A 24,290-nucleotide genomic window follows, 5' to 3' on the forward strand; every position below is an offset into this window, starting at 1 on the left:
TTTTAAATCACCCCTTCTCCCTTCATACAGACACCATGTCCCCCCCAACCCCCCGCGTGTAAGGACACCAACACTTCGCCACTTTTCTAGCCCTGGTGTAGATTTGGGAAACGTCCCCGAAATGATAAGCAGCTTGCTGGGGCATAGTTTTAGAGACCGGCTCCTCCTGCGTTCAGCGCAGCGGCTCAGGACCGGACCAGGTGCACTCAGAGGGGCCCTGCGCAGGAGGAAAAGGGTTGCGGGCTTCCAGACAGGGAGGTCAGAGGGTAGCCGGAGTCTCCAGCGCCCGCCCGAGGGATGGGGAGCTCCTAGGTGCATTCCAGCGCTGAGGGGGAGGAGGGGCTGGAGGAGAGGTGCGGTCCCTTTAAGACCCCAACGCCGGCTTAGCCAGAGGAGGGGGGTGCAGTGGGGGCGCTGCGTGATGGGAAAGTCGCCGGCTGAGCCTCACACTTTCTCCCGATTTCCTAACTTTGGGGCCCGCAGAGCAGGAGGAAAGCCGCTGTGCCGGGGCGGAGACCGGGCTGCGGGCTGGCGGCTGCTGCGTGCCCGCGGACTTCCCGCCTGCGCCGGGCGGCTGGCCTCTCCGGCCAAGTGGGGAGCGGACGGCGGGCGGCGGGCAGCGGGCGGGCAGGTGGCCCCGGGCCGCCGCGCCCGCGCCTAAGCTCTGCCCCCGGGAGCTTAGCGAGCCGCTGCTCCCTCGTGGTGTGAGGGCGGTGATGTTTTTCCTCCCACCCACTTTTGAGTCCTCCCTCCCCCCTCGCGCGCACTCTAGCTCTCGCCACAACCTGCGAGCCCCAGAACTCGGAGGAGCGCCCCGGGGAGCTTGGAGCGCGTGCACGCGTGGAAGACGGAGCAGGCCAGTGGCCAGGTCAGTGAGCAGTGCCCGATGTCCGCTCCCCCTACCTTCCTTTCCAGCTTTTGCACAGGTGGGGTGTCTTCTGTTGGCTCCAGCCCCCCCCCCCCGCGCCCCGCTCTCCCCGGACCTGCCACCCCAACTCGCTACTCTCGGGTCCAGTTGCCAGGGGCCAGGTTGGAGGTGGGCTGCCAGGCGCCCTACCCGGGGAAGGTTAGGGACCTTGGATTTGAACTCACCACTTGCCACTCCCTGCTGGGCCTGCTTATCTCCAGGCTCTAGCGCCCGGGGGAGGCCACTTGGCTGGCTTCTGCAGTCCCCTTAGTTACTGTCTGTGTCCCGAGAGGCTTTTTTCTCGCTTGCTGAAGTGCCCTGGACCTGCGGGTGATTAATCTGTGCTAAGTTAATGAAACAAGGCAGCCGAGGCAAGAGGCTCCTCTACCCTCTGGACATCTGTCTCATTTTCCGGCCCAGACCACTGGGGTCAGAGCTTGTGATGCTGGACTCAGGAAGCAGCACCGTACTGCCAGAGCTTAGGGCCTGGAAAGCCTGCCTTTCACACCCTCCCGGCTGGCCCTGCCACTATGAGAATGGGCAGCTGAGTTCTCGGGGCTCCAGGGTGCCAGTTTTGAAGGTGGAGTTGTGGGGAATAAAACGAAATGATGGCTAGCAAGGTGTTTTGTAAGCCAAATGTAAGGCATTGTTTGTCATTCATAAGCGGCAGTGAAAGCACTGACTCTGATTAGAGACACCCCTGGCTAGAACTGCCATTTTCTCAGTGGCCACCCACCACCAGTGAACTGAGCTTTTCTTGTTTGGTGGTGGAGTGAGGAGAGGATCTCAGTGGATGGGTGTGTGCCTGAGACCCCAGTGTCTTCTTGTTGTTTGGCCCAGAGAGAATCACTACCCCTGGGGCTGACCCACAGAAGACAGCAAATGTGAGTTTACAAGGGCAGTCAAACCTCTTGGGAGGATTAAAGAGACATTGTGGGCAGTGAAGAACTGGCTGCTGTGCTCATCCCTTAGCCAGCCTTTGGAAATGTCTCTTTGGTTCTCTTCTACCCAGGAGACCTCTTTAGAGAAGGTCCCAACTTCTGACACTGGATGGCCCAGATTACCTTGTGATTCCAGCTGGGCAAGGAGACTTCAGTCCCTTTGCTTGCTGCAAATGAACTCTGTGAATGCTTGTTTCATAGAGGTTCCTTGATGGATATACTTCTTTAGGTTCTGACATGTTTCTTGTTCTTCTATAAGGCCCCCCTGCCCCCTCCCAGTGTTAGTTGCAGGATTTTGTGTTCTTACTTGCTTTCTTGGGTGGGGGCTAGATCCCCCCAAACAGGTCTGTGGGCTACTTTTCTAAGTAACCTGTAAGAGAGTCAGGGCAAGTTCGATAGCACAACAGCCCGAGTGAAGCAGAGAGTTAATGCAGAAATAACTCCAGTTAACTGGGTCAAAGTATAATTTGAAAAATTAAGGACAGTTTGGCTCTTTGCAAGTGTAAGAGTCGGCATGTTTGCTGAGCAATGCTTGCTTAGGTTTTTTGATGCCGTCCGAACAAATGCCTTGAAACCACCTCCCTCCCCCAAAAGAAAAAGTTACAGGGATCAGGCGACATTGAACGGGGAGGAGTCCTGGGGAGGGAATTCTTCTCAGTTTATATTTCTGCACAGAATACAAAGACAGGACTTCAGATCTTGTAAATCAAAAGTGAATATTTGTAAAGCGATTCATTTTCTGATGTTCTCCATCACAGCCTGGGAGGCCACGCAGACGACAGAAACGCCAAAAGAGATTAATTGCTCTCTCGTCACCAACTTTTCTATTTGCTCATAACATCAGTTGGGACCCAAGAAAAGCAAAAAAATTCTGAGAGCCGTTTTCTTGCCAGCTTGAGTTATGAAGCAATGCTACTGTTCACCGAATCGCCCAACCATTGTACAAGAAAAACAGCCCTGTTGGTTCTTGCATGGGGAGACCCGAAAACTGTGGTTTCAAAAAATACCCCCTGAGATTCGTATGTGATTGTGATAAATTGGATTTCAGCAGTTAGAAAGTCTTTCTCACTCGAAGGCTTGGGGGATAAGCTTATTAAAGTAGGCTCAGATAGAACCTCGCTGGGGTGAGTAGCTCTGTTGGTTTGCTTCAGGGGGACCTGGTACCTCTCGGAGGACAGAGACGTGCTGAGCGTTTAAAGCTGGACCACAAGCTTACAGCGGGGACCAAGATGTCAGAACGACGCTTTCAGGAGGCTAGGAACACGTCCTACGAAATTTGGCGCTTGTTTAAGGAGCAGGAAGGATCATCTTGCCTTTTTGGCAGCTCTTTATACTCAATATTTAGGTTGGCCCTTCAGAAACCATCAATGTGCCCAGTTCCCATGTGGGGTTAACCCTAGATTGAAATTTGAAGTGTCTTGAACATTTAAATGTTTTCTAGCCATCCACTGGATGGGTTTTACAAACTCTAAAGTCTATGGAAATGACCAGCGGCTGGACCTGAGCGATAGCAAACCTTCTGTGTTCTAAGGCTCAAACGGCTTAAGATTTCCACTCCTTAGACAAGAAATGCAAGTCTCACACTTTAAAGAATTGTAGTTGCTTTGATGGTCTTCTGCATGGTGGTGCAGTGCAAACACATTGTCTATATAAATTGGCCTAATGTCCCTTCCGTTTTGCAGTGGACTTCATGTGAGAGCAATATGTCTGACCCGTCAAGGTGTTTAATTGTATCCATTTGCTAACTACATCTATGTTTTCCAACAAAAGTAACTGAACTGTAGATCTTTATAGATCTCTTAGAAGGTGCAGGAGAAACATTGACTGATTTACCCCTCCTCTCTGAAGGATTAATAGTAGCAGTAGTCTTGAAGCTAAGATGAGTTAACTTGCATTTCAGAAATTGTTTGGGGGCGGCTGGGTGGCTCAGTGGGTTAAAGCCTCCACCTTTGGCTCAGGTCATGATCTCAGGGTCCTGGGATTGAGCCCCGTATCAGGCTTTCTGCTCGGCGGGGAGCCTGCTCCCCCCTCTGTCTCTGCCTGCCTCTCTGCCTACTTGTGATCTCTGTCAAATAAATAAGTAAAATCTTTAAAAAAGAAAGAAATTGTTTGGGTCCCATGCCTATTATTTTTATCTTTGTTGTCAAAGGACCCATTTTGCAAACCCATTTCCCTTTTCTCCTGAAGAAAAATCTCTTGAGAAATCAACTCTAATTCTGTTAAAAAGGATGATTTCAAAATTTGTTTTTATTTTCCTATGATATGTCTATAAGGATTTTGGCCTTAGCATTGGATAGGAATGCATGCTCATCTGCTTGAATTCCCACCCCCGCCCCCGCCAAGACAGGAGAGGCAAGTGCTCTTTCTCACACAGGAAAACAGTGCCTACACTTAACATAAATTCTCCAGCATTTTCCCCCCCTGGTGAGTCAAAAGTTTAGGCATGGGTGATCTCCATCAGTTTCTGAGAACCTACGTCTTTTTTTTTTTTTCTGCTTTCTTCTCAACAGCTTCAATACACCAGGCCCTGAAAGTTTTGAGTGGCCTTTTGCAGTGGCGAAGATGAGAAAGAAGTGGAAAATGGGAGGTGTGAAATATATCTTCTCCTTGTTGCTGTTCTTTCTTTTCCTAGAAGGAAGCAAAACAGAGCAAGTAAAACGTAAGTGTCTTGAGATAAAAAAACATGATACTTTCTTGTAATTTCTTTGAAAATGTGCTTATAATCTGTAGGGATTGTGATTTGGTCCAAATGTGGCCATACAATTATTCTAAGAGAAGAAAGTGAATGTTATGACTTATGCATGAGTTGATAAAAGAATGGGAGCTCTGCATCGGGCCAACTAAATTTAGGGTTGTTTTTTTGATTTTCATATAGTTTTCATCTCCTAGAACACATGACACATTAGCCTATTTTCCTTTTCCTGTTCTAAACTGTACAAATCTCATTCCATTTTACGTAACTCTAGAAATATCTGACAGATGAGCTGGATTTTTTCCCAAATTTCAGACTCTTCAGCAGAGGTTTTCAGTTTATGAGAAAGAATAACACAGAAAAGAAAAAAAAAAAAGAAAAAGAAAAAGTAAGGCAGGCTCTGCCTATTCCCTTATGCCACAAAACGAAGAAGGAAAAAACCTTCACATGAACTGGATTCAGATGAAAAATCCTTTGAGGAAATTGAGATTCCAGGGACCATGAGCAAATTGGATGCTGTTTATTGAAAGAACGCCCCCACAAAGCCAGGGAATATTTCTAGAAAGTCAGCGATCCGTGTGATGGGCTAACACATTGGAGAAAGCCGAGCGACAGGAAGGGGGTATAATTACCCACGTTTGGGAGACTGATGTGTAACCGTTGACATCGCTGCTCTTGTTAGGAGCTTTCTGCTGAAAGTACGAGCCTCACCTTCTTGGGGCCACTTGTAGGCCTCTCTGGGATGCACGCTTGCTCTAAATTGGAAGGAAAAGCCATTGCTCGGGTTCCCCTCTTTGGCTGCATCAAAAGAAGCACAAAATGGAGACAGGCCAAGAAGGGCATTCTCTGCTCCACTGAACTTATTCATGAGGAGGAACTGTGAAAATCTTCTTGGTAGGAGCTGCAGCAGCATCTGAAGCCCATCACTGAAACATTTATCTCCTTTATCAGCGGAAGTCGACTATAGCCGGCGTGAGGCTTGCTGACAGGGAGAACAGTGCCAAATCCATTCCACCATGACGTGTGTTTCTGTCCCCCTGTGCTTTTCATAGTCCTCTCTGTCTTCTTCCCGGGAGAAAGGGTGCTTTTGATTAGGCTTCTGAGCACAAGTGACCTGTGGTGATATCTAGCTTGATGGGGACATGAGAAGAAGTCTAGCAGGGCCCAGGTTTCAGCAAGGAAACTCTGAATCAGTCTCTCTCTCTCTCTCTCTTGTTTCCCTCAAATGACCTCCTTCTGCCAGAAAACTCTCCTTTGAGTGGCTGTGATAGGAAAGTTGTCCATTCATCCTCAGCTCCGGTTACAACCCAGCTGGGCCCAAGATCCTTGCTCTCTTAGGAAGAAACTGTTACTGATGGCTTGATAAGGGAAAGCTTGCAACTCTTGGAAGACCATCTCTTCTGGGAAGTCTTCCATAGGTATGAAGACTTGAAGATTACTGTCCATGCAATCTTGAGCTGAATTGACAAACCAAAGAAAAATAGGACTTCAAAAATATTTACAGGCCCCTCCTGCCCATGAATTTGTCCCAAGCTCTTTTAATATTCTGTTGGTGTCAAAATGATTATATAGTAGATGGCCTAGACCCCCCAGTTCTCTTCTAATGTTTCTGGGATATAGTCAGATGATGAGGCTAAGGGTATGGTTGTTCCCCGAATGAGCGGTTCAGGGTCATTCCGTGTGGCCATGCCCAAGCTAACTGTCTTGAGGACATGTGCTAAGTTATCTCCACTCAAGGGGAAATCTCAAAGCATATGCCCTCTGTATGTTGCCTTGATACATACAGATGCACACACATACACATGCATACATACAAGGTATGCACGGAGATTTATACTGCAGCTCTAATAGGGAGAAGTCAGAAGCAGTGGAAATGCCCGTCCACTTGGGGTTGTTTACATAAACGATGTATGTAACATACTCTCATGCTACCATTAAAAACAGTGCATATCATAAGTTTGAGAGCCCCATGAAATGCTTAATTAAGTCCTTTTTAATTTTCTTAAATTTTAAAATTAATAATACTTGTCGTCCAAAACGATCTGAAAGTATCTGGGCTTTATAAAGAAAGCTCGTCCCTCAGCTACCAATCCCCTTCCCAGGGGTAGTAGCCATTACTAATAATTTGCTATGTGATCTTCCAAACTCTTTTCTCTGTGTCCAAAAACACACGTACATGTTTGTTGTTTTTTTTTTTCTTTTACAAATATGGGGTACGACATGTATTTTCTATAACTTTTATTCGGATATGTGTCTGGGACCTCCTTCACGTCACAGCCTTGCTGTATAACTGTGCCATATTCTTTCTCATGCCTGTATAGTTTCCCGTTGTATAAGTGTGCCATGACTTAATTAACCAGTCGCTAGTTATTTATATTGAGGTTGTTTCTAGTTTTTGCTATTAAAAACAAGGTATTGATGAATACCTTTTGGGCAATTAGGCAAGTATTTTTGAGGAATCATTTGGTCAGAGTGGATGTTGGGTTTTCACCTTGGTGAGCACTGTCAAATTATCCTCCAGAATGTGTTGCATCCATTTATACTTCCACTCTCTGAGTGTCCTTCTCTACCTCCTTTACTAAAAGTATAATTAATCTTTGTATCTTGTGGCCCATTTAATGGGGGGAAATCATGCTACAGCTTTGCTGTGGTATTTTCCTACTACTGGCATATCTTTGCAATTCGTTTTCGATCCAATTGAATTTCTTCAGTGACTGGCCCATTTTGCAGTTAGGTTGCTTGTCTTTGTGGTCGGTAAGAACTTATGAACATTTTGTTATATTGAAACTTGTTAGTGACCTTTTGTATTTAAAATACTGTTTTTCCCATCTGCCCTTTGCTTTAAACTTTAAGATGGATTTGCCCATGGGGAGGTTTTAAGTGTTGGTGTCGTCAGATCAGTTATTTATTTCCCTTATGGCTCCGAAATTTCTTCTTCCCAGGGAGGTCCTTACCACTCACTCTGTAATATTTTTTTCTACTGCTTCCATAATGTGGGGTTTTACCCATAGTTCTTTATTCCATCTAAAATTTATAGTCATGAATAGTGTTCATTGGGGAGCTAATTTTTTTTTTTGTTTTATCTGTGGGTGATAGGCCCATGACTTCTTTTTGCTCATCTCTGTGCTTGTTTGTTCTGGAGTTTCCACATTTGGCAAGTATGACTTTTATGACGGGGATAAAAATCTGGGAAAACTCCGGGAAACCTAGAAGTGTAAAGGTCATGTCTCTCCTTGCTGCCTGACGCCATTTTACAGAAGGGTTTTGACCCTTTATGGGTTGATTTCAGTAGAAGCTCCTATATCAATGCACACACTGCAGTCTGTTCGCTCTCCTGTCTTGGGCGTCAGGGTACAAGGAGGGGGGCGTGCCATTTGGTCAAAGAGGCTCACTTGGTTGGTGTGGTATATGCAGAGGTCTGGAGAAAAGGCCATTATTTGCAGAAGGCTGTTTTCACAAGGAAAGGGAGGGCTGCCACTTGCTAGTAGCTAGTTAGCTGTTAGTTATGTTGCTCTCCCAAGAGACAAGTCGGCTTCTGGAACCTAGGGAGTCCTGATGGCGCATTGCAATGGATGACAGAGCCATGTGTGGCTTATAGAAAAGTCTGTTACTGTCCAGAAGCAACAAGGTTTGAAGTCCGAAGCGGAGGCGGCTGGGGGGTTGGGGAGGAGGGGGATTCTTTCAGGAACTCCATTATGCTTTGTTGTTGAAGTTGTAGTCAAAGAGGCCAGGAAGCTCTTTTGAAGTTCAAAGGAGCGTAACATTCAGTGCATGATAATTCATGCAAATATGGGACAGGCACACTGAAGAGTTTGCCTCTTTTGGCAGTTCTAACGTGGTTAATGAACGATGGATTAAAGTGAGGTGGAACAAGTGAGTTGTGAGGAATATTCAGTTATGTATTTCCAAAGGACCAGGCTGGGCCAGGTCTGGAAAAGGTTCTGGGGAGAGGGATTGTCCATGTATTTCGTGGAGCCCGTTCCTGCTGGACAAGGTGTTAGCTGCATCTTCCAGGAGACTAGAATCTCACTCATTTTTTCTCTTCAGGAGAAAAGCTTCCAATATCTGGCTGAAAACAAACCTGTTACGGAGCCTACACTAAGCTTCTGTCATGCAAACAAACCAGACAGGCTTGAGTTTTCCTCTTCTAGCTTCTTGCTTGGACATTTGAGGTGATTATTGAATGGCAGAAAGAATTGCAAGCAAAAGAATAGATTGCTTTACGTCTTAGAGGCTCTTGTAGGTGGAAGTATATGAAAGGGAGAACACCTCAACTTTGGATACCTTTATGTTTTGTAAAGTGCATTCTTCTTTTTTAAAAAGATTTTATTTATTTGAGAGAGAGTATGAGCGGGGAGAGCAGCAGAGGGAGAGGGAGAAGCAGGCTCTCTGCTGAATGGGGAACCTGATACAGGACTCAATCCCAGGACCCTGAGATCATGACCTGAGCTGAAGCAGACGTTTAACCCACTGAGCCACCCAGGTGTCCCACAAAGTCAATCTTAATGATTTTTTTTTTTAATGTCGGGGGTGCCAGTGGGGTTGGGAGTGGAGGCTCTGGAGTCAGCTTAGATCCAAACCCCAGGTCCTTAAATTCAGTGTTCTGTTCATGACACTAGTTTGCTTCTAGCAGTTCTCTAAGGGAAGCAAGTTCATGCTCTTGAATGGGCCCTAAGCCCATTCCTTTGCTTAGGGCAGCCACTTACCACATAAGGGGTGATCCAAGTGAATGAATAAAGAACTTTGTAACCAGAATTCCTAGGAGAGGCGGTATACTACTGGGGAGTTAAAAGGGACTAGCATGAACATTATTCAGGAACCTGAAGAAGCTAAGCCAAAGGAAATTTGTGAGGAAGGTTAAAAATATGTGCCTCTGTGTCCATGTTTCTTAGATTTCCCTGACTTCTCAGTAGGATTGGAATGTCCTCAGAGTCTAATGGAAAGAGGACTGTGCTTTAAGGCAGGAGACCTGGTTTCTGGTCAGTTCTGTTGCTTGCTATGTGGTATCGGTTGAGTCATTCATGCTCTCTGAATGAAGGATTCTCTATATATAAGCTGAGAATTCTTGCTCACTGGACGGCAAAGGCACTGAGGAGGTGGGACGAGGGAAAATGAGGTTCTGGCTTTGGGTCCTTGGAGCACACCTGGACTTTTATCACTGTCCCAAGGTCACTGAAAAGAGTGTTATTCCTTTAAGATTTATAGCCTGGCTTCTTCTAAAAAAAGATTAGGTACAGGCTATATATGAAAGAATAGCTGCAAGCTAACATTTTTAAAGATGAAATGAAATAGAGCACCTCTGAAGAAAGTAGGAAGCATAGATGTTTTGAATACCTGCTTTGGTGCACTGTAGCATTCCCACTCCGAATTTGGCTTGTGCTTCTGAAAAAATAAAAAGAGGGAGTCTGGAGTGGCTGGCAAGAGAAAATTCCAGTTTCATTTACAGATATCATTCTTACCTCCCGCCCATTTGGTCAGTATTGATCATGGGATGCTTGAATAAGGCACATTTGGGTGGTACAAGGATACCATCTGTAACCTTGGTTTCAGAGATGAAAGAAGAATAGCTTTTCTTTATTGACTCTGTAAAAGAAGAGGGCAAGTAATAAATTATAACTCAATAAAAGTCTTTCTGTAAGTGTGAAGGCAGTGTGGTCTAGTTCCTTTTAACTTCGGATGGTCTAGATGTAGATTAGATTGTCAGTACAATCTAATTTACATTAACATGGTTTTTTTTTCTGATTTTAAAATAGATGCCAAAATAAAAAGCTAAGGTACCTCCAAAAAATAATAATAAAATAAAATAGATGCTCATTTAAACATTCAGAAGACACATAAAATATAAAGAAAATGGGGACACCTGGGTGGCCCAGTGGGTTAAGCATCTGCTTTCCACTCAGGTCATGATCCCAGGGTCCTGGGATTGAGTCCCGCATCCGGCTCCCTGCTCAGCGGGGACATGCTTCTCTCTCTCTCTGTCTCTGTCTCTCTAGCTCTGCCCTTCCGCCTGCTCGTGCTCCCTAGTGCTTTTTTTTTTTCCATGCTCGGCTATGCATATGTAGTGTCATACATATACATTATTTCACAAAAATGAAGCCCTACCTCATAACCAGTTTATTGTGTCAATTCACAATAGATTCTTGAAAATGCACCTGCAATGGTGATAGATCCCATGCTGTTTGAAGCAAAAGCTGGATTTATATATATATATATATATATCTGTCACAGGGCATGCAAAGGTGATCCCACTGTGAAAAAAGTTCAAGAGCACATCCTGAGCTCTTTTTTTTAAAAGAATTTTATTTATTTATTTGACAGACAGAGATCACAAGCAGGCAGAGAGGCAGGCAGAGAGAGCGGGGGAAACAGGCTCCCCGCTGAGCAGAGAGCCCAATGTGCGACTTGAACCCAGGACTCTGGGATCATGACCTGAGCCAAAGGCAGAGGCTTAACCCACTGAGTCACCCAGGTGCCCCACATCTTGAGCTCTTGACCAAATGGAAAGCAAAACTCCTTTACCAGAGACTTGTACTGCCGAGGTGCTGGTAGGAAGAACAACTTGTTTGTTCAAACAAAAGCTTTGATTTTTACCCAGAGTCCCGTGCCAGATGACATGTAAGAGATGATTTTAGGGGAGCCTGGGTGGCTCAGTGGGTTAAGCTGCTGCCTTCGGCTCGGGTTATGATCTCAGGGTCCTGGGATTGAGTCCCGCATCGGGCTCTCTGCTCAGCGGGGAGCCTGCTTCCTCCTCTCTCTCTGCCTACCTCTCCGTCTACTTGTGATTTCTCTCTGTCAAATAAATAAATAAAATCTTAAAAAAAAGAGAGATGATTTTAGCCAGAAGAATACTCAGGTCAGGTCTCACCAGCCAAGCAGCCTTTCTTTGACAGGATCTCCATGTGGCCTCATAGTAAGGACTGAGGAGAATACCACCAACTACCAGTTACCTGTACTAGTGGGGGGCTAGAAAAGCACAATAAATTGAGATTTCATAGAAGTCTCCAGTTCTTATCTGAGTCAGTGGTGTGGCCTTACTCGCTGTCAAAATGCTTTGAAATATGGACTCTTTTCTTCTCATTGAGATTGCCCACCTGCTAGTAGAAAATTGAAATAGCCACCAAGGTTCAGGTAGTGAAAAGGCCATGATGGTAGAGGCTGCTCAATATATATGAATTTGAGTTAATTTGGGGCAAATGATCTAAGTAGGAATAAGGTAACTAACCCCAGACGCACAGTAATAAGCTGAATATGCGGGATGGAGACTTTGGCTTTTTCCTGGCTTCCATAACCTGGAAGTGAAGTCTTAAAGCCCGGAGGAAATCTGATAGAGACTTCAATCCTAATAAACCAACTGCCAGAGAAATAGGACACTTTTTCATGTGTAACTACTATATCTTGTTTTGCCCTTTCTGCACTTGGCTTCAAGTTTGATAAACGACAGAAGTATTTATGCTTTTTTTCCCCTCTGCTTTATTATAGTCTAAAGTAGCCTTTAAAAAAATTATTAAAAAGGAACTTGTGTACTTGATTTGTCCACTCATATAATGAACAGCAAAGATTCATTGCTCTTTTCATTGACTGTATGTTATAATAAAATAAATATTATTGTAATACTTGCAGGATGATGTGTCTACAGTAATAGCTTTTATCAAAAACAGTTCCTAAGAATGTTTTCTTGCTTTTAGACTGACGATTAAGTTATTGACCTTTTGACCCAGTTCTGGGTGCTAGATGGTAATGATTGGGCAAAACATCAATGGCATAGTCACATATCTCTGTTGTTTACTTTACTTTTATCTTTTTAAAAATATTTATTTATTTATTTATTTGACAGAGAGTGGCACAACAAGAGAGGGAACAAATGCAGGGAGAGTGGGAGAAGGAGAAGCAGGTTTCCCACTGAGCAGGGAGCCTGATTCGGGGCTCGATCCCAGGACACTGGGATCCTGACCTGAGCTGAAGGCAGACACTTAAGGACTGAGTCACCCAGGTGCTCCCGTTGTTTACTTTTAATTATCATTATTTTTGTTAACAGGGGCCCCTAAAGTAGCAGGGATCGCCACTTTTAATTAGGGCCAGATGCACCATTTTGAAAATTAGCTATGACAATGCAGGTTGAATGTCCATCTCAAATGTCAGTTGCAGTTACTTTGGGAGCAAGTTCTGCTCACAGATAGCATTAGTTAGTGGTAAGCCATGCATTCTCCAGCTGGTATCTGTCAGCTACTGGCAAGTGATAAGCTTACTTTTTCTTGCCTATATCTTCTAAAAGTTGGCGAGTCATCGTTGTTTTAATAAAATCAGCTCACATATGCTTCTTGTCCAAGATGATATACTGGGACTTTAGGTGTGGTTGATTATGCTGTGCAACTCATTAAATTCTCCCTTGGGTTAATGCCAAAAACTTTGTAAAAGTTAAGACTTCTAAGCATGTGCTAAAATTGACTCTGCCATAGTTTCTTAAAATTGATCATTGTTCAGTGTACTCATCGAGCCATCAGTGGTAATTGTGTTAATCCCAGACACCCATGGTAAAACGAGTCTTAAGGTTTATAGTGTTTACTTTTGTTATGTGCTTGAAAAAAATTAGAGTCAGTAATTGTAGAACTTTGTTTAGTAACTCTAGTGGCATTACTGTTCCATTCCATGTCTGCCTCCAGTTCCAGGGGTTTGTGGATTTCTATGTGGAGCATAATTGGCCAAATCCTATATTTTTGAGATGATGATACACTATTATGTTTGCAGTTTCCATCAGAAGTTAGTGTTTGAGTAAGATTTTCATCAAGAAGCATAGTTTGCCAGACTCTGGTACCATAACATAGAAGAAATGCTGTGTGAGTATTATTAAGTTTAGAGAGAATGAAAAAGAACTTCCAGCTTGGCTAATCTAGCTTTGCAATTAGATTTTAAACCCCTTGACAGCATGGGTACTATTTTTTTTGTCTTGTAAACACATTTTAAAAATTATATTATAAAGATTTTTATTTATCTGTTTGTCAGAGAGGAAGAGAGAGATAGAGAGAGAGAGAGGCAGGCAGGGGGAGATGCAGGCTCCCTGCTGAGCAAGGAGCCTGATTCAGGACTCAATCCCAGGACCCTGGGATCATGACTTGAGCTGAAGGCAGACGTTTAACCTACTGAGCATCCCAGGCATCCCCACTTAAAAATTATTGAAGAATAATTCACATGCAATGTTTTGTTTCTGTTGTATAACATATTTATTTAATAACCACTGTCAAAAAATTATGAATTTTCCTCAAAAAATTAAAAATAGAATTACCCTATGATTCAGTAATTTCGCTACTGGATATTTATCCAAAGAAAATGATAACATTAACTCAAAAAGATATATGTATGTTTATGTTTATTGCAGCATTATTTACAATTGTCAAGATATGGAAGCAACCCAAGTGTAGATGTATAGATAAAGAAGATGTGGGATACACACACACACACACACACATATGCACGCACACACACACACTTGCATGCACAAGTACACACAGTGGAATATTACTCATCCACAAAAAGGAATGAGATCTTGCCATTTGCAACAACATGGATGGAATTAGAGGATATTATACTAAGTGAAATAAGTCAGGGCGCCTGGGTGGGTCAGTGGATTAAGCCACTGCCTTCAGCTCAGGTCATGATCTCAGGGTCCTGGGATGGAGCACCGCATCAGGCTCTCTGCTCAGCGGGGAGCCTGCTTCCCCCTCTCTCTCTGCCTGCCTCTCTGCCTGCTTGTCATCTCTCTCTCTGTCAAATAAATAAATAAAATCTTTAAAAAAAATAAGTCAGACAGAGAAAGACAAACATCATGTGATTTCACTCTTATGTGCTAAAAAACAAAACAAGGGTGGATATTTATTTTATACTTTGTGCCTTTATCATAGTGATAGGTACAAAAAATGCAGAATGAAGCCTCCCAGATATACCATTTTATACAGTCTGTTAGGTTATGACTTGACTTTGTTGTGGACAACACCTGATTCTTTAGAAGGTGATCAAAGCTGTTTCAAAGGTCTTATGGAAGAGTAACTTGAGAAATAGGCAAGAATGTGCGGAAGCCTTTTTTTTTTCCAGTTTCTTAAAGTGGGTGACGTGTACCTTGCAACTGTGTAGCTGGAAAAGCTAGAATCCTCTAGTGGTTACAGCCCTTGGGTCTGAAGTCAGGGTACTTAGGTTTGAATCCCAGCTCTATAGCCTGACCAGTCACATCAACTTGGGTGTGATACCTAATCTTCCTTTACCTCAGATTCCTTATCTGTAAAATGGGACTAATAATAGAACCTATGTGGCTGTTGTGGTCATTTAGTAAATTCGTGTATGTGAAACCTTAGAACCTAGCCTGGCAAATACTAGTGGTTGTTTTGTTATTGTTGCGAATGCTATGACCATTCTCATCTGGCTGTTGTTTAGGCCCTAGTCGTTTTCTACGTTTACCAGCTACATTAAACTTTGAGCCACATTTAGAGCAGGAAAATTCAGATTGTTTAGTTTTCATATGCTGTCCAACAATATATGTTTTAGAGACTGACTTAGAGACTGACTTTGGGGGAAATGGAATCTATTGACTGAAACAAGTTATTTTTGGTAGATGTGTGGATTTCATGAATACGGGGTGCTCAGTTGTATCGAAAAGACCCATTTAATAATAGTGCCTGTGACATAACCTACCTTAAAGTTATTTCAGAAATGAGGTGACAATTTCCTTAATATCAATATGTAAATGATACCCTCCTTGAGGCATAAATGTATATTGTTTCTTTTCTTGCAAGTTAAAACCTTTTAGTAATTTGGATGTGAGTTTAAAAAATATGTAAAGGCATTTGAAACCTACACTTTGACAGCTTGTCTTATTTTCGTGGTTCCTTAGTCTTTCAGGGGTCTTAATCTTGGACTTATCACATTTTTTTTTTCATCTGGTAAGAAGTAAATCACCTGACCATGCAGACGGCAGAGCTGATAGTGAAAGCTCATCCAACTTCATATTTTAAGTAAGTAGATTTAATGTCAAAGTCTGAGGGAGCTAATTCAAGCAAGTACAGTAATCTGTAGTCAAATGCATAATACACAAGGTTCCATCTTTGTAATGTGGATTTAAATCAGCAAACTAACTTTTAGCTTAGCTACATTTATGTCTTAGACTTAACTTATGCTGCAGACTTAGACGAGTAGAATTATTTATGTTAGCCTAATAATGACACTTGAATAGCCCCCTTCATGGATTTGCTTCTAAGTATATACCCAGATTCTTTCTGAAGTGTCTAGATAAGTCATATATGTGAAATGCAAATCACCTAGGTATTTGAGAGTGAGATTATAAATTTACCGTAGAAAAAGTCACTCCCCTTTCACTCACATGTGGAAAGTAACAAAAGGTGCCTCATTTAAATGTTTGTTTTGGGAAGTTTAGGATCATTCCTCATCAGTTAAAGATCCTGGGATTGTTAAAATATTTAAAATATTTCCTACTCCCTTCTAGCCTATTGTGGATCAAGAGTCTTAATTGGTGTCTATACCAAGAAAATTGTATTTCTAAGACTTGGCTGAGAAGCACACAAGTTCTGCCTGGAAAGTAATTTTGATTTTCTGAGTTCTTTCAGTTAACACATGATTTTGAGCACCTACTCTGAGCTTAGAAGTATAGATTAATACAACAATGATATCAAAAATAGGAATATCACAAGTGGGGAAATAAAAATACTTATTAAAATTGAATATATATTCAACCTTCCTGATAAAGAAAAAGACTGGTTCTGTTTTCCACTAACAAATTGGCAGTTTTATTTTTTTTTATTTAATTTTTATTTATAATTCCAATATAGTTACGTACAGTATTAGTTTCAGGTATGTAATATAGTGATTCAACAATTCTGTACATTACTCAGTGCTCATCATGATACGTTTAATCCCCTTCGCCCATTTCACCCATTCCCCCACATACCTCCCCTCTGGTGACCATCAGTTTCTTCTCTATAGTAATAGTGTTTCTTGGTGTGACTCGCTCTCTCTTTTTTCCCCCTTTGCTCATTGTTTTGTTTCTTAAATTTCAGGTATTAGTGAAATTACATGGTAATTGTCTTTCTCTGATTGACTTATTTTGCTTAGCATTACACTTTCTAGCTCCATACATGTTGTTGTAAATGGCAAAATTTCATTCTTCGTTATGGCTGAAAATAAATCCAAATTCTTGGACCTACACCAAATAAAAATCTTCTGCACAGTGAAGGAAACAATCAGCAAAACTAAAGACAACCTACTGAATGGGGGAAGACATTTGCAAATGACATATCTGATAAAGGCTTAGTTTTCAAAATATATAAAGAACTGATATAACTGAATACCCAAAAAACAAATAATTTAATTAAAAAGTGGGCAGAAGACATGAACAGACATTTCTCCAGAGAAGACATCCACATGGCCAACAGACACATGAAATAATGCTCAGCATCACTTGGCATCAGGAAAATACAAATCAAAACTACAGTGGCACCTCATACCTGTCAGAATGGCAAAAATCAAAAACACAAGAAACAACTTTTGGCAAGGATGTGGAAAAAAGGAACCCTCATGTGTTGTTGTTGGGAATGCAAACTCGTGCAGCCACTGTGGAAAACAATATGGAGGTTCCTCAAAAAGTTAAAAATAGAACTCGACCATTCTCTTACACCGTACACAAAGATCAACTCAAAATGGATAAAAGACCTCAACGTGAGACAGGAATCTATCAGAATCTTAGAGGAGAACATAGGCAGTAATCTCTTTGATATCAGCCACAGCAACTTCTTTCAAGATATGTCTCCAAAGGCAAAGGAAACAAAAGCGAAAATAAACTTCTGGGACTTCATCAAAATCAAAAGCTTCTGCACAGCAAAGGAAACAGTCAAAAAAACAAAGAGGCAACCCACGGAATGGGAGAAGATATTTGCAAATGACAGTACAGACAAAAGGTTGATATCCAGGATCTATAATGAACTCCTCAAACTCAACCCACACGAAACAGACAAACACATCAAAAAATGGGCAGAAGATATGAACAGACACTTCTCCAATCAAGAAATACAAATGGCTATCAGACACATGAAAAAATGCTCATCATCATTAGCCCTCAGGGAGATTCAAATTAAAACCACATTGAGATATCACCTTACACCAGTTAGAATGGCCAAAATTAACAAAACAGGAAACAACATATGTTGGAGAGGATGTGGAGAAAGGGGAACCCTCTTACACTGTTGGTGGGATTGCAAGTTGGTGCAGCCTCTTTGGAGAACAGTGTGGAGATTCCTCAAGAAATTAAAAATAGAGCTTCCCTACGACCCTGCAATTGCACTCCTGGGTATTTACCCCAAAGATACAGATGTCGTGAAAAGAAGGGCCATCTGTACCCCAATGTTTATAGCAGCAATGCCCACAGTCGCCAAACTATGGAAAGAACCAAGATGCCCTTCAACGGATGAATGGATAAGGAAGATGTGGTCCATATACACTATGGAGTATTATGCCTCCATCAGAAAGGACGAATATCCAACTTTTGTAGCAACATGGACGGGACTGGAAGAGATTATGCTGAGTGAAATCAGTCAAGCAGAGAGAGTCAATTATCATATGGTTTCACTCATTTGTGGAGCATAACCAATAGCATGGAGGACAAGGGGCGTTAGAGAGTAGTAGGGAATTTGGGTAAATTGGAAGGGGAGGTGAACCATGAGAGACTATGGACTCTGAAAAACAGTCTGAAGGGTTTGAAGTGGCGGGGGGGTGGGAGGTTGGGGTACCAGGTGGTGGGTATTATAGAGGGCACAGCTTGCATGGAGCACTGGGTGTGGTGAAAAAATAATGAATAATGTTTTTCTGAAAATACATAAATTGGGGGAAAAAAATAGAACTACGCTACCATCTGGTAATCACACTACTGGGTATTTACCCAAATAGTATAACAACACTAATTCACAGGGATACATGCACCCATTAGTTTATTTCAGAGTTACTTACAGTAGCCACATTATGGAAGCATCCCGAGTGTCCAAATTGGCAAAGTTTTATATAAGTGAATTATCCAGTGTTGGGCATTCTCACCTACTGCAAATGGGAAGGTAAATTAGTATAGCTTTTCTGGAAGGCTGTTTGACAGTACAGATCAAGAATTTGAATGCATTCAAAACCTTTGACTAATCAATCTACTTCTAAGACTTTATATTAAGAAAATAACCCCTGTTGCATATAAAAATTTATTTAACAGGTATTTATCATGGAATTTGTTTTAAGAAAAGGAAATGCAAAATCCTAATACCCCCCCCCCAAATAGGTGATTGGTTAATGAATTATGGTTCCACAGCGTTGGTTTAGAATCACGACACTAAGCATGAAGTATAAGGGAATATTTAATGGCACAAAAACATCCATGATATGTTTAGAATATAGTTTATAAAATATATGACCTCTATGTTGTTAATTTTGTGATAAAACTTTTATACATACAATGCACAGAAAAAAATGGAAAGAGTTTCTGGTTTCTGGTCTGACACGTAAAGAGGTTAGAAGTTGTCACTCCCGTTGTCACACACAAAAAAGCTGAAGGAACAACTCCTCTTGAATCAGTTAGAAAATTGAGGTCACAGGGCAAACTGCCTTATATTCTTTGCTCTGAAATCTGGAAAGCTTGGTGAATATAATCACCACTTCTGAGTCCTGGTAGGAGCAAGGGTATTGCTGGACAAGGAGTATGTCTAGCTTGAGAGAAAACTTTTTTGTGTGAGTTTTATGAGGTTCTCAGGATGAAGATTGGAGAGAAATTTCTTCCGGCTCCAGGCATAGGAGGGGAAATGTATCCTGAAATAAGCCCAAAGCTCTTTACTCTCCTAAATTAAGGCCCTCCCTCAAGGGAAATGATTTTACCAGAGCCTCCCTCATTTGCATTTTATCAGAGTCTAATGAACTGGAAAGAAGGGAAATACCCAACTCCACTAGCCTTCTTGTCTTATCTATACAGGTGGAGGAGAGCAGATGCAATTAGCATGTTTGAAGGTCACAGCTCAGAGGCAAAGACTCACTAAAAGACTAAGAACTAATTGTATGATTTATAGAATGCGTCTCCCTCCAACCCCTGCCACGATTTACTACGACATCGATAGGGCCCTTGTGTAATAACAGGAGATTACAGGTGAGAAAACTACACACCTCAGACACTATTAAATCTAGGGAAGCCCAGAACAATAGGCAGGGAAATAAACAAGGACATTAGAGCAAATTTTAGCTCTGACATCACAGCTACGGCAAAGAGTACAAGTAGCCTAAATTCCAGGTAGGTTAACATAAAACCTCATGCTAAAAGCTTATTTACCTTAGTTTCTTTTATCCAGTGCCTCATGTCCAACTTTCAACAAAAAATAAAAGGTAGGCTGAAAGGCAAAAAAAAAACAGAGTCTGAAGACACAAATCAAGCATCAACCAGATTCAGTTATAGAAAATATTTTGGAATTATCAGACTGGGAATTTGGAATAACAGTGAGTAGTCTGATTAGGACTTTACTAGGGAAAGTGGATAATATTCAAAATTAGATGGAACAGGAGATGGAAACTCTTAAGAAAGAAACAAAAGGAAATGTGAGAAGTCAGAAACACCGTAACAGAGGGATGCCTGGGTGGCTCAGTCATTAAGCATCTGCTTTTGGATTGGTCATGATCCCAGTGTTCTGGGATCAAAACCCGCATCTGGCTTCCTGCTTGGCAGGAAACCTGCTTTTCCCTCTCCCACTCCCCCTGTTTGTGTTCCCTCCCTCACTATATGTCTCTCTGTGTCAAATAAATAAATAAATAAGGTCATTTAAAAAAATATAAAAGTCCGTATAGATTAGAAGTAAAGGGACAGAGAAAGTTATAGCATGCTGACACTAATCAAAAGTAAGTGGGAGTAGCTAGATTAATTTCAGACAAAGCAGACTTTCAGAGCAAGGAAACATGTGTATGCATCCAACAGGGTATCCCCAAGTATGTGAGGCAAAAACTATTAGAGCTACGAGGAGAAACAGACAAATCTACTACTATAGTTGGAACTTTTATACCTCTCTATTAATAATTAACAGGTCCTGAAGACAGAAAATCAGTAAGGAGGTAATTAAACTGAACATCACCATCCATCAACCAAATCTCATTGACTTCTATAGAATATTTTATCCAACAACAGTAGAATACACATTCTTCTCAAGCTCACATGAACCATCTACCAAGATGGACCACATTCATGGGTCATAAAACACACCTAACAAAATTAAAAGTAATAGACATTATGCAAAATATCCTCTTAGTTCACACTGAAATGAAACTAGAATTCAGTAACAGAAAGATAGCTGTAAAATCCCCAAATATTTTGAAAAAGCACATGGATCAGGGTGCCTGGGTGGCTCAGTCAGTTGAGCTTCTGACTCTTGGGTTTGGTCCAGGTCATGATTTCCTGGTCATGGGATTGAGCCCCGTGTCAGGCTCTGTGTTCAAAGCAGTCTACTTCAGATTCTCTCACCACCATCCCACCAACCTCTGCTCCTCTCTGCGTGTGTACTCTTTCTCTCTCAAATAGATAAATAAATAAAATCTTTAAAAAATAGCATGTGAGTCAAAGAAATAAGAGAAATTTTAAAATATTTTGAATTATATGAAAGTCAAGATAGAACTTATCAAAATTCACAGGGTGCAGCAAAAGCAGTGCTTAGGGGAAATTTATAGCATAGTATTAGTATATTAGAAAAAGAAAGATCTAATGGCAATAATTTGACTTTCACCTTAAGAAACTAGAAAAATAGGGGTGCCTGGGTGGCTCAGTGGGTTAAAGCCTCTGCCTTCGGCTCAGGTCAAGATCTCAGGGTCCTGGGATCGAGCCCCACATAGGGCTCTCTGCTCAGCAGGGAACCTGCTTCCTCCTTTCTCTCTGCCTGCTTTTCTGCCTACTTGTGATCTCCGTCTGTCAAATAAATAAATAAAATCTTAAAAAAAAAAGAAACTAGAAAAATAGGGGCACCTGGGTGGCTCAGTTGGTTAAGGGTCTGCTTTCGGTTCAGGTCATGATTCCACAGTCCTGGGATGGAGCCCTGCATCTGGCTCCCTGCTCAGCAGAAAGCTTGCTTCTCCTTCTTCCTCACTGCTCCCCCTGCTTGTGTTCCCTCTCTCTCTCTGTCAAATAAATAATATTAAAAAAAGGAAATCAGAAAAATAGGAGCAAATCAAATCCAAAGTAATCAAAAGAAAATAAATTTTTTAAAATTAAAGCAGAAATCAATGAAAGTGAAACCAGGGAAATAATAGAGAAAAATAAATGACACCAAAACTGGTTCTTTGAAGTGATCCATAAAACAAACCTCTAACCAGGTTAATTAAGAAAAAAGGGAGAAGAGACAAGCTACAAATATCAGTAATGGAAGAAAGGCCATCATCACTATTGATGCATTGATATCAAAAGGATAATAAAGAAATATAATGAACAACTCTGTGTCCGCAAATTTGATGACTTAGAAACGGTGGACCAATACCTTAGAAGATACAGTTCAATGAAACTCACTAAAGAAGGAATAGTCTGAATAGCTTATATCTATTAAAGAAATTGAATCAATAATTCATAATCTTCCAAAACAGAAAGTACCAGGCTGTGATGATAAACTGGGGAACTTGACCAAACATTTAAGGAAGAAGTAATACTGACACTCGTCAGTCTATTTTAGAAGAAAGAAGCAGGGGCGCCTGGGTGGCTCAGTGGGTTAAAGCCTCTGCCTTCAGCTCAGGTCATGATTCCAGGGTCCTGGGATCGAGCCCCACATCGGGCTCTCTGCTCAGCGGGGAGCCAGCTTCCCTCTCTCTCTGCCTCCCTCTCTGCCTGCTTGTGATCTTTCTCTGTCAAATAAATAAATAAAATCTTTAAAAAAAAAAAGAAGATAGAAGCAGAAAGAATACTACCTAACCAACATTACCCTCATATCAAAACCAGGAAGAGAGGTTACAAGAAAGGAAAACTACAGATCAATATCTCTTATGCAAAAATCCTCTGCAAAATGTTAGCAAGTTAAATTCAGCAATGTATGAAAAATCCACAAGATGCAGAATTTATTCCAGGCATGCAAATCTGTTCCAGCATTCAAAAATCAATTAATGTGGGGCACCTGGGTGGCTCAGTGGGTTAAAGCCTCTGCCTTCGGCTCAGGTCATGATCCCAGAGTCCTGGGATCGAGCCCCGCATCAGGCTCTCTGCTCAGTGGGGAGCCTGCTTCCCTCTCTCTCTCTCTCTCTGCCTGCCTCTCTGCCTGCTTGTGACCTCTGTCTGTCAAATGAATAAATAAAATATTTTTAAAAAATCAATTAATGTAATCCATCACACCAACAGGCTAAAGAAGAAAAATCACATGATTATAGCACTAGATGCATAGAAACATTTGATAAAATCCACTACCATCCAGCAAACTAGGAATGGAGGGGAATTTCATCAACTTCATAAAGAATATCTACAAAAAAAAAAACTATAGTTAAGACTACACTCAATGGAGAGAAACTAGGTGTTTTCCCCCTAAGATCAGGAACAAGGCAATGATGTCTCCTTTGACCACTCTAATTAAACATTGTACTTGCAGTCATAGCTAATGCATTAAAATGGAAACAAAGGGTGTAAAGGTTTGAAAGGAAGAAATAAAACTACATTTGTTTACAGATGACATGATTACCTGTGTAAAAAGTCCTAAAGAATCAATTTAAAAAACCCCTCCCCAAATTAATAAGCGATTATAGTAAGGTTGAAGGACACAAGGTTAATATATAAAAATCAATTGCTTTCTTATATACCAGCAATGAACAATTGGAATTTATAATTAAAAAACACAGTTCCATTTACATTATTACCAAGAAATGAAAGTACTTAGGTATAAATTTGGCAAAATGTGTACAAGATCTATCTAAGGAAAACTTCAAAATTCTCAGGAAAGGAATCAAATAAAGGAAAGATATTCCATGCTCATGGATAAGAAGACCCGATATTATCAAGATACCAGTATGTCCAACTTGATCCATAGACTCAGTATAATACCAATCAAAATCCCAGCAACTTATTCCGTGGGAATAAAGTGACTCTAAATTTTCCTTGAAAAGGCAAAAGACCCGGAATTTCTAACACAACACTGAAGAACAATAAAGTTGGAGGACTGCCACTACCCAACTTTGAGAGTTGCTATAAATCTACAATAATTATGACAGCATCATGTTGTTGAAAGAAGAGACAAATAGATCAATGGAACATAATAGAGAGCCCAGAAAAAGACCCACACAAGCATAGCAAACCGATCTCTGATGAAAGGAGCAGTGACATTTCATTGGAAAAAGGACAATCTTTTCAACAAATTGTGTCAGGACAACAAGACATCCACATGCAAAAAAAAAGAATGTAGACACTGACCTTAAACCTTTCACAAAAATAACTTGAAATGGATCAAAGGTCTAAATATAAAATACATTAAGTATAAAACTTCTAAAAGATAACATAGGAGAAAATCTAGGTGACCTCAGGTTTGGTAGTAAGCTTTTAGATACAACAGAAAAAACATGCTCCATGAAAGAAAAAATTGATAAATTGAACTTCATTAAAAGTAAAAACTTCTGCTCTGCAAGAAACACTGTTGAGGGCTTGAAATGACAAGCCGCAGACTGAGGGAAAATATTTGCAAAACACGTATCTGATAGAGGACTTGATCCAAAATATACAAAGAACTCTAAA

The 24,290-nt window shown here is 41.5% G+C and overlaps 1 protein-coding gene across 5 annotated transcripts in view; it reads left to right on the plus strand.

The window, feature by feature from the left end:
* The first annotated feature begins 767 nt into the window (after positions 1-767).
* CHRDL1 (chordin like 1) overlaps positions 768-24,290 on the plus strand; it is a 132,900-nt gene continuing 109,377 nt past the window's right edge. For all 5 annotated transcript variants that reach the window (XM_044235461.1, XM_044235463.1, XM_044235462.1 and 2 more), the window contains exons 1-2: positions 768-868; positions 4,359-4,507. In XM_044235461.1, coding sequence (XP_044091396.1) covers positions 4,411-4,507 — 97 coding nt within the window. In that variant the 5' untranslated portion in view covers positions 768-868; positions 4,359-4,410. The remainder of the gene's footprint in view (positions 869-4,358; positions 4,508-24,290) is intronic.

The sequence above is a fragment of the Neovison vison genome, chromosome X, assembly GCF_020171115.1.
Source record: "Neovison vison isolate M4711 chromosome X, ASM_NN_V1, whole genome shotgun sequence".
Taxonomy (NCBI): domain Eukaryota; kingdom Metazoa; phylum Chordata; class Mammalia; order Carnivora; family Mustelidae; genus Neogale; species Neogale vison.